The 10,173-nt window shown below is 35.4% G+C and overlaps 1 protein-coding gene across 2 annotated transcripts; it reads left to right on the top strand.

The window, feature by feature from the left end:
• Positions 1–203: 203 nt before the first annotated feature.
• On the top strand, positions 204–5,291 carry LOC105120723 (Protein kinase superfamily protein). 2 transcript variants are annotated; one of them, XM_011019043.1, is made up of 3 exons: positions 204–587; positions 1,306–2,660; positions 4,088–5,291. In XM_011019043.1, exons 2-3 carry the CDS (start codon positions 1,354–1,356, stop codon positions 4,977–4,979), a joined length of 2,199 nt encoding a protein of 732 aa, XP_011017345.1. In that variant the 5' UTR covers positions 204–587; positions 1,306–1,353; the 3' UTR covers positions 4,980–5,291. The 2 variants fall into 2 exon arrangements, with proteins under 2 accessions (XP_011017345.1, XP_011017346.1); XM_011019044.1 differs by lacking the exon at positions 204–587 and adding an exon at positions 705–808.
• Positions 5,292–10,173: the final 4,882 nt, after the last annotated feature.

Genomic DNA, 10,173 nt, shown 5'->3' with positions numbered 1-10,173 from the left:
GGAGCGAGAAATAAAACGAAACTGGAGAATCCAAACCCGATCCCGCAAAACAAAAACGGTTCGAGAGGGTGGGAGAGGAGAAGCGTCCCCACTTTCTTTGAAAAGAAGTGTAGCTTAAAGCAGAAACACAGTGGATCCCACACCAAACACTCACTGGTCCCCACATCCTCTCCTCTCCTCTCTCCCCCTACAATTAAGAAAAAAAAAAAAAAAGGAGAGAGAAGAAAAATAAAAAAATAAAAATAAAAGCAAACACGAGGACTGTAGACTGTACTGCTCCGCTGCCCATTCATACAAAGCAGCGAAAGAAAAGCAAAAGCAAATACTACTCCCTGCAACCAACAACGAAAGCTTTTGTTGCAGCTGCTGCTGCAGCAGCAGAGCCAACCCACAGCAACATTCCAGAGAGAGCGAGCGAGTAAAATTTGGAGAGATTTAAAGAGAGGAATTAAGGAGGAGCTTCGGTTTTGTTGATCAATCAGAAACCTGCAATTTTTTTTAAATCTCATTTCCAAGCTTCTAGAAAGAGAGAAACAAGAAGAAGAAAGAGTTTCAGCTGTCTGTCTGTCTCTCAACAGGATTTCGCGGTACAAGATTCTTATTCTTTCTTTCTTTGTTTTTTTTTTTCAAAAAACGGTGCGTTTTATTTATCCATTTTGTTTCTTTCTGTTTGTTCTCTCTGTTTCTGTTTAAATGTTGTTCGAGGTTTATTCCTTTTGCTTTGTTAAATTCCTTTTTGGGATTTCGAGATGTCTCACTGCTTCAGAATTTTGGATTCTATTGCTGCTTGGAATTGAAGGATTTTCAGGTAAGGAGTGCTGTGACGTTGCTGCTACTGGTGGTAATGGGAATAATCGCAAAGCAAATTCACCGAATTTTCCATTTCTTTATTCTAGTTGATTGTGGATGAAGTTTTAGATTTTCCGTTTCTTTTTTTTATTATTATCGAGTTTTTAGTTGCTTGATCTAGTCCGATTTTGCGATGTTGCGGTTTTCTCTTGTTTTTTTTTTTTTCCAGCTGCTTGTACAAAACGGTTAGTGATTGTGTATCTATTTTGGTTTATGACGTTTTTGGCTAGAAAATTCAGATTATGCATGAATGTATTGTTCAAATATCTAACATTTAGGAAATCAAAGGAATGGAATAGATTTAGTGACCCCGAATTGAAGATTAGCTACTAGATTGGGTCGCGGGTGAAGAATTACTATGAGAAGAAAATCTTGATTGATGATATCTGTATTTTTACTCTTTTTTTTAATTATTATGCTTAAGTGCCTAATCGATTCTTTGATCTCCGTTTGCAGGTCCATTGGCTGAAGGATCCTTCCATGTAATATTACGTTGTACGGAATATGGAAAGGATTGCAGAATCAAAGGCTCATCCTGCTAAATTGCCTGTTGCGAGTCAGGTATCGTCAAGGGCATATGTAGTGTCAGGGAGAGAAGCGAGCCAGGCACCAAAGCTGCAGACAGGTCTGGTAAGAGATGTTGCAGGTCGATTTAATGCACATCAATCTCAAATTACGGACTTTCCTGTGCCTGTTAGACCGTGGAAAGGAAAGGACTATGCAGCTATAGAAGACGACTTAATGCTTGATGTTGTTGTGACTTCTTCTAAGGGCAGTGGTGATTCCTTTGATGAAGGTGGACCGAGTTCTTTCTCTGGGGCTAGTCATCCACCTGAACCTATTGACACAGATCTAATAATGAAAACGGTGTATGTACCAATCAGTCAAAAAAAAGCTGAGCCTGGATGCCTTGTGAAGAGCATGTCTGTGAAGGGGCCTTTTCTAGAAGATCTTTCAATCAGGGTTTCGCCCAAAAAACCAAGCCCAGTTATTCTTTCTCCAGCAGAAAGTTTGGTTGAAGAACCTAATGACTTGCTCGTATTGCCTTCTCCATTTACTGTTCCTCGTGCATCACAAAATACAGAAAACTCTCTCCTTCCACCTGATTCAGAAGAGAAGGAATGTGTGTGGGATGCCTCTTTGCCTCCAAGTGGTAATGTGAGTCCACATAGTAGCATTGACAGTACTGGTGTTGTCACAGCTATGAGCATTGTCAATAGCTGTGCCAGTACATATCGGAGTGATGCTATTACAAGTGATGGCATGCTTACTATAGATAGAAACTGTGAGAGTACAAAAGGGAGTGTTAGTGTTAGAGGGGATTCGCTTGAAAGTGCAAAGACTAGTGTTAGTAGAGCAAGTGACAGTAGCGGTCTTAGTGATGACAGTAATTGGAGCAATATTACTGGCAGTGCAAATAAGCCTCATAAAGGAAATGATCCCAGGTGGAATGCTATTCTTGCCATTCGAGCACGAGATGGAATTTTGGGAATGAGTCACTTTAGATTATTCAAACGCCTTGGGTGTGGAGACATTGGCAGCGTATATCTCTCAGAGCTGAGTGGAACGAGGTGTTTTTTTGCAATGAAAGTAATGGACAAGGCATCCCTTGCAAGCAGGAAAAAGTTGACAAGAGCTCAGACAGAAAGGGAGATTTTGCAGTTGTTGGATCATCCATTTCTGCCGACTTTATATACACATTTTGAGACGGACAGATTCTCTTGTTTGGTTATGGAATATTGTCCAGGGGGTGATCTTCACACTCTAAGGCAACGACAACCTGGAAAACATTTTTCCGAGCATGCTGCCAGGTATTTTTTAGTCTAGCAGCATTCTCGCCATTGTCTGTTATGAATAAAGCATGGTGTCTTAAGTTTTTTTTCCCTTGATCTTGTTTCCTGATATGCCTTCATTTAGCAGTGTGTGATTAAAAATTAGGTTAGTAGTCGTGTGCTACTAACTATTTCTCTTTTGTTGAAGGGACGTAGTTTTCAACTCTATAATAGTTTAACACTAAATGGTACCTGCATGTTATAGTTATTATAATAAACTAATTGATTGGTCAGAACCCTTTCCTTGTTACTGAGGTCACTTCAACACCAACAACAATAATTCTCCTTGCTATGCCAAGTCAACACATACGTAATGACTAATAAATTGCGAAGATGGAAACATAGTGTCATAGTATTTTAGTGTACATCTCATTATCTTTCCTCATGGAAGTATAAAACTAAATTTCCATGTACGAGTTGCTGTTCTTGCAAGGTATCAGGGGTGAAAACCCAGCGAATATTAAACAAATGTTGGGAGTGGTAAGCGTAGAAGAGATGGTTAAGCTTATAGAAAATCAGATTAAATTCTAAAATGCTAAACTCAGCAGCCGTATGTAGCTTCCATACTAGTTGTTTTCAAAATACTAAATGCAATTGTCATCCACTGATTGATGCAGTCATATTTTAGCCCATGCACTGGTGCAGGGATGGGAAATGTACGAGTTTCACCTCCCTATATTGTTAAATATCAATTTCCAATTGCCGGCCTCGTCGAAGTTTAACATGCAAGTTCCTTCCCCATGGGATGGAAGCGTCACCAAACTCCTCTTTCACAATCTAAACTACTCTCCAGCCCAAGAGTGTTTTGGTTGTCTTCTACCTGACAGGATCTTGAGAATGTTGCCTCCTTTATTTGCTAAAATGCTCTAGTCACTGGTGTAAGATCTCACACACAATAAGTGATGCTAGTTCACAAGAGTCTGGATGCGAAACCAAAATATGGTTTATTTCAATATTCCAATTCCAATTCCAATGAAACGACTGACACCTATCTCTACCTCATTGTAGTCCCTATGTGTACTAAACATTCTTGCACTGGAATTTGGAAACTTGATGGAGCACATGAAGCTTCCTTCATAAACTGTTACCTATTGACTACAATGTTCAAATAATGTCCCGAACTAATAGAGCCTGATGTTAGGTTTTTGGTAACTTGGAAACTACAATAATGCCTAATTAAATGAAATGTGGGGATTCAGCTGTAGTCAGATGGATTTCCCACCATGACATTTGAGGAACAAAACAGTTTGTCCCTAATCATGGACAAATGCTATTTGTGCCGCAAAATGTCATTTCCTTCTCTCCAGCTCTCCCTTCTTTGATATGATCTCCCTGTCTTCTTTTTGCCAGAATCAGTAATTTTTAGCAGAGCAGCTACATAATAATTGCTCTCTTCAAATGTGCAGATTTTATGCAGCAGAGGTTTTATTGGCACTTGAATATCTTCACATGCTTGGAGTAGTCTACAGAGACTTGAAACCTGAAAATGTCCTAGTCCGTGATGACGGCCACATAATGCTTTCAGATTTTGACCTTTCCCTTAGATGCGCTGTTTCACCCACCCTGATAAGAACATCATTTGATTCTGACCCTTCAAAACGAGCTGCTGGCGGTGCATTTTGTGTTCAGCCTGCCTGTATTGAGCCCTCGTCAGTTTGCATCCAACCTGCATGTTTTTTGCCTCGCATCTTCCCTCAGAAAAATAAGAAAAAGACCCGAAAACCTCGCCATGACCTTGGGTTACCAGCTTGTGCACTTCCAGAGCTTGTGGCAGAACCAACAGCTGCTCGGTCCATGTCCTTTGTGGGAACCCATGAATACCTGGCCCCTGAAATTATCAAGGGAGAAGGCCATGGCAGTGCAGTTGACTGGTGGACATTTGGCATTTTCTTGCACGAGCTATTATATGGTAAAACTCCATTCAAGGGCTCAGGAAACCGAGCTACCTTGTTCAATGTGGTGGGGCAGCAGCTTAGATTCCCAGATTCACCAGCTACTGCTTATGCTAGCCAAGATTTGATCCGAGGCCTGCTGGTGAAGGAACCTCAGCACAGGCTAGGGGTGAAGAGGGGTGCAACTGAGATCAAGCAGCATCCTTTCTTTGAAAGTGTGAATTGGGCACTAATTAGGTGTAGCACACCACCTGAAGTGCCAAGACCAGTGGAGACCGAGCCCTCCCCGGGCAGGTTCGGTGCTGTTGACAAAATTGGGGTCGGCATTGGAGGCAGCAGCAGTAAAAGGATGGCAGGGACAGACATGAAGTCTGGGGGTAAATATCTAGACTTCGAGTTCTTTTAGTACAGGCCTGTTGTGGTTTATTGTAAGTGTCATTTGTTAATGTTATGAGAACATGCCTGCAGTATCCTGTTCTGATAATCACCTTCCTCATAAGAAGATAAATCATCAGTTGGGAACCTAAGAGGATAAATCTTCTGTTGGAAACCAGTAGCTTCAATTTACAGAGTAGTTTAGGTCCATTGGGTTTTATAGTGGTTGAACATCATAATCAATTTGAATCATTACAAACCTCATATTTTAGTTGAGTAGCAGTCTTAAGAACTGATGCTTTCGATCAAGTCAATGATATCAATGGCTACCTTTTACCAATTATATTACTAAGCAATGCTAATTTTACCATAAATTCTCATTCATTGAACGGGTGGGTTTTGTTGGTGATCTCAAAACTGCAACGGTGAAAATATTCCAGTTTGTGACGGAGGATGATTGTACCTTTCTATGAAGGTCCGATCCTTTTCCTCGAATGGAGGTTGGCATGCCCTTGTTGTATCCATGATTCTTTGGTGATTGAGGTGTGGATGAGTAAAAATACTTGCATATTCAGGCATGGAGGTGGATATATTATATATCTAAAAAAGAAACCATGTATTTTCCTTTTGTTCTCATATTGACAAGATTAACTTTATTTGATATATAAAAAATATTTTATTCTTTTGAATAGGCTATTTAGTGTATTAAATAGAATTTAAAAAGAATGTCGACCTCTATAGAAGTTCTGCATCGAATGCAGTAGGGTAACATCCTATTAAGATAGATATGGAGCACTGGAAACCAGCTCTATTCGAAATGAAGGCATGAAGATGAAGATTAATGTGAAAATATTAAAAAATAATATAAATTATATTTTGATATTTTATTTAATAATTTAAATTATTAAATTGAGATGATTTTATAAAATAATATTAAAATTTTGATAATTATGTGGTGAGTTTAAATTTTACTAGTTTTATTTATTTGATAGGATTAAGGATTAAACATAAAATAATTCAAGAATATATAAATTTTAAGTTTAAAAAGTTTTTATTTGAAAAAAATATATTAATTATATTTGAAAATTTTATTTTATGTTACAGTAGTAACTGGTTACCCTGTCGAGGCAAAATGATTTCGTTTTAGAAATTCAAGGCCCGCAGCGTTCATACCTATCTTTTGCCCATGGTCAATTAGTTTGGTCCCCTCTCTGCAACGCTATCCTACCGTTGTTACATGCTACAGATGCATGCATCTGGACACCACAGCTTCACTCTTGCTGAGTACTTTCTTCCCTCTTTTCAAGTCTGTCGTGGTGGTTCTTGAAGGTGATCGCCCATTCGGTGATTGTCCGACACGCCCTATATCACACCTAAAATCATCTTGTATCTGATCTGACACTTGCACTGTGATGTGTTGTCGTGCTCAAATAGATACGATAACTTCTACAGATCATGAAGGCTTCGTGAGATTCCATAGTCTAATTCCTCCAATAGGAAATTCTTCTTCCTCCTCCTCCTTCTCCTGTTTTTTCTCTTTCTTTCTTCTTTTCTTCCTCCTCCTCCTCCTGTTTTTTCTCTTTCTTTCTTCTTTTGTCTATTGCCATTTTATTGCCATGCATTTGCTTACAAGCACGCCCAACGAGACCAGAACATCTCCTCAGCTGTTTCCAGTTAACATGTTCTCTTCACTGCTAGGCTTTGGATAACTAGATATCGCTGTTTCCAGCTAACATGTTCTCCTCACTGCTAGGCTTTGGATAACTAGATATAATAATTGGCGAAGCAGGATGAGTTGGCTTAAAAATGACAGGTTTTTCCTTCTTTCCATACTTCGACTGCTCATAGAGGAGGAATAATTAGTAGCGTTCTAAAAAGAAAACAGAAATAACCAGAATTGAGAATTATTAGGTATAAATATTTTTTTTGGGTCATGGTTTTTATCTTATTTTTCATCTTTGGATCTGTTTTTTTCTTCAGGTAAACCCTTGAAATAGCTAATAAAATTTTCGGATTCTCTAGTTCAGTAACAGGATTATTTAGCTCAAGCTAGTTAGCAGCATTTGATCCCGCAACAAAACTCCAGCAGATTCCAAGTGTTTTTGGTAGAATCCTTTTATTACCGCAATATAAAGAAGACAAGAAGAGGCTTCGGATCCAAGACAAGAAAAATACAAAAAGCAACTGATTCTTCTTTTTCTAGGTTGAATAATCTAATAATTGTAGTTGGTAAAGATGACTGCAGTTTGCCTTTCAACAGCACTGTTGTCAATTTGTCAGTGCGGATCCAACATAGATGCTGCAGCCTGTTCAGTAAGGAGTGAGAGCCTGTCTGCTAAACTGCCTCTTCAATTATATTGTTATTGTTTAGGTTTATTGCTTGCTGGTGGAATAAAAAATCATTGCCATTAAAAAGCTAAGACTACTGGCTCAGCTGCAGCCATATTTATTTATCTGTGCTCTGCTACCTGTCAAATCTTTTTTTTTATATATAATAAAATATGTGTAGCAGCTGTTAACACATTTTCTAGCATTAGCAAAAAAATTAATTGTTAATGTATATCCGTTTGATTAAATAAAATTATAAATATATGTGAGAACAAATGTTAAAAATTAATTATTAATGCTAATTAAAAACTATATGTGTAAGCAAAGAGATAAATGCACATTAAGAAATCTAGTCCTGTAGCATGAGGAACTCTTCAGTTTTTTCGTTTAATTATATAACAATTAAATTATTTTTTTATAACATAAGTAATGATTTAAGTTTTATTGAAAAATAAAAATTTTCTAGTATAATTTCTTCTTTTCTATCAATATCTTTTATTAACAAAAAAAATAGCTTCGAGAGATATATTATTTATTCAATAAATATTGAAAGCAATTAGAATAATTATCCAAAATAATTTGAACGGTTTGAAATAACGATAGAAAATATTTCTTCTTAATAAAAAATAATTATGTTTTGGTAATTTTGATGTGAGTCTATTAGAAAATAAGAATAATATATTATTCCCTGCCCTAGGAAACTTTTTAAAATTTATTTTTTAATTAATTATACAATAATAAAAAAAGACATTCATATAAAATACGATGAATAAAATTATATATATAAAATACATTTGCTTTCGTGAAAACCTTCTTTTATTCATGTATATTTTCATTGTTTTAATAAAAAAAAGAGCATAGTTTATTGAATAGAAAGTAAGGAAAAAAAACTATTTATGAATACTATAATTATTTGAACTTTATTTACATATAATATTCATGACCACAAGTTAAAATAAAAACATAGCAAGTTTTCCCTTGATTTTTTTTTTCCTGTTGCATTTGGAGATAACATGTTATTTATTTGAAAAAATAAATAAACAAGGAGTCGTTTATTAGTTAAACTCCAATCATCTCAAGTGACCATAAAATAGGATTTCAAAACACATTATCTACTAGTTGAACCCCAGTTATCTTAAATGGTTCGAAAGTTAAGGTTCGACTTCTAGAATCTTGAAAAAACAATTTTCAAGTATTTTTTTTATTTCAAAAGACCTAATAAACACTTACAAACATTTAATAAACCCATTTCTAGTCATAAATAAGCCTTTAATCAATCAAAAATTGACAAATTAACTATAATAAAAAATAATTTCAAGTTCCAATCTACTTTTTTCTACTAATATGAATGATTAAAAAAAATTTAATGGCACTCCTCTTGTTAAATGAAATTCATTAATACTAAAATCAATTTTTTTTTATTGTTAGAATATAGTTAATTACAACTTTCTCTCTTTTTTAGAATCAAAACTTAAAATTCTAAAAATAAGAGATTAGAAAAGAAATTAATGAAGAATATCTGTACTAGAACATGTTTTTTGGTATAAATTTGAGATTGACCACAATTTTTTTTTCTTTTATTTATTTATTAATTGTGTTGATATAAATTCAAGTTTGGAGAAAAAACTCTCAATTCACAGATCATCACAAAAGGTACAAGTAAAAGATCCAATAAAAAAAATTGTTAAAAAAAATACACTACTGAAAACTACTATAAATTATGAGATAGTTACAATTCCCGTAGTAAAACACCGAGGAGATTTAAATTTTATAAATATAATTGTATATATAATGGTATTTTCTGAGTCAGCCTCAAGCACCGATATGGAATTCTTCAGCCACAATTTAGACAAGTCCATTCATAAATTCATGAATAAATTTCCTACTCATTGCCGATTTATCTCTTGAGCTAATTATATCTCAAGGGTTCTTTAGCTACATTTAAATCCTAATTATTTTTGTATTTTAAAAATGTTTTTGAAATTTTTTATATTTTTTCTTTGTTACAAATTAAATTTGTTATATTTTCAAATTATTTTCTTATGTTTATATTAAAAATAGTTTATTTAAAAATAATAAAAAAATATTATTTTGATTTATTTTTAGGTAAAAAACATTTTAAAAAAACATCATTACCATATTTAAAAACATTTCATTCCTGCTGTGCTTTTAGATTGAACAGCTTGATTTTGATCCAACTTTAAAAGCAATGAACAAATTTTCCAAAACAAAATACAAAAAAAGAAATATTTCGTATTGAATTGTTTTTTTTTACTGTCTTTAAAAAGCAAGGAGAGACTGATTATGATGGGACGGTTTCTTCCTTGCTTCTCCTATGCTTAAGGTTATCAGTTGTGTTTTTAGTTTCTGGTCATGAAAAAACTAAAAAGGTGAGAAATTGATAATAGATGATTTCCAGAATAGTCAAAATCATCGCAGATTTTGTGGGCCGAGACGTGACCATATAAATTTTCAGGATCCACATGGGATCGTGATGCTCAGTCAAGAATGTGCTCATGAGCTGTTCGTCTCGCTCGACCCAGTTTTAGAAAAAGAAAGGGAAGGGTGACCGAGTGCACATTTCCAAAAAGCATCCCGAACTTTAGCGGAATCAAACCGAGCCCACACATGATGAATTAACTGGTCCCCACGAGGGCAGTGGACTCAAAGCTCTCAAGCTATAAAATCCACTTTACAAGGTAACAAATGCCAGGAGCTAAAGCAGTAAAGGCAGAAATCACAAGCAAAAAGAAGTTGTATAATTTATTAATCATGCTGAAACTGTGAACCTCCGATACAACAATCCAGGCAAATTCCTGTACAGAGACATCTCCCTCCCTTCAAACTTACAAGGATGATCAAACCGCAAAAAAGTTTCCTATATTTACACGTCACCC

Source organism: Populus euphratica, unplaced genomic scaffold (assembly GCF_000495115.2).
Source record: "Populus euphratica unplaced genomic scaffold, PopEup_1.0 scaffold6.1, whole genome shotgun sequence".
NCBI classification, from domain to species: domain Eukaryota; kingdom Viridiplantae; phylum Streptophyta; class Magnoliopsida; order Malpighiales; family Salicaceae; genus Populus; species Populus euphratica.
Note: the sequence above shows the minus strand (reverse complement) of the source record. Positions and strands in the feature narration are given on the sequence as shown.

Excerpts from the sequence above, each read along its gene's own strand:
- LOC105120723 (XM_011019043.1), top strand. The coding sequence starts at position 1,354 with ATGGAAAGGATTGCAGAATCAAAGGCTCATCCTGCTAAATTGCCTGTT. Across the intron at positions 2,661-4,087 it reads TTTTCCGAGCATGCTGCCAG|ATTTTATGCAGCAGAGGTTT; the intron begins GTATTTTTTAGT and ends TCAAATGTGCAG.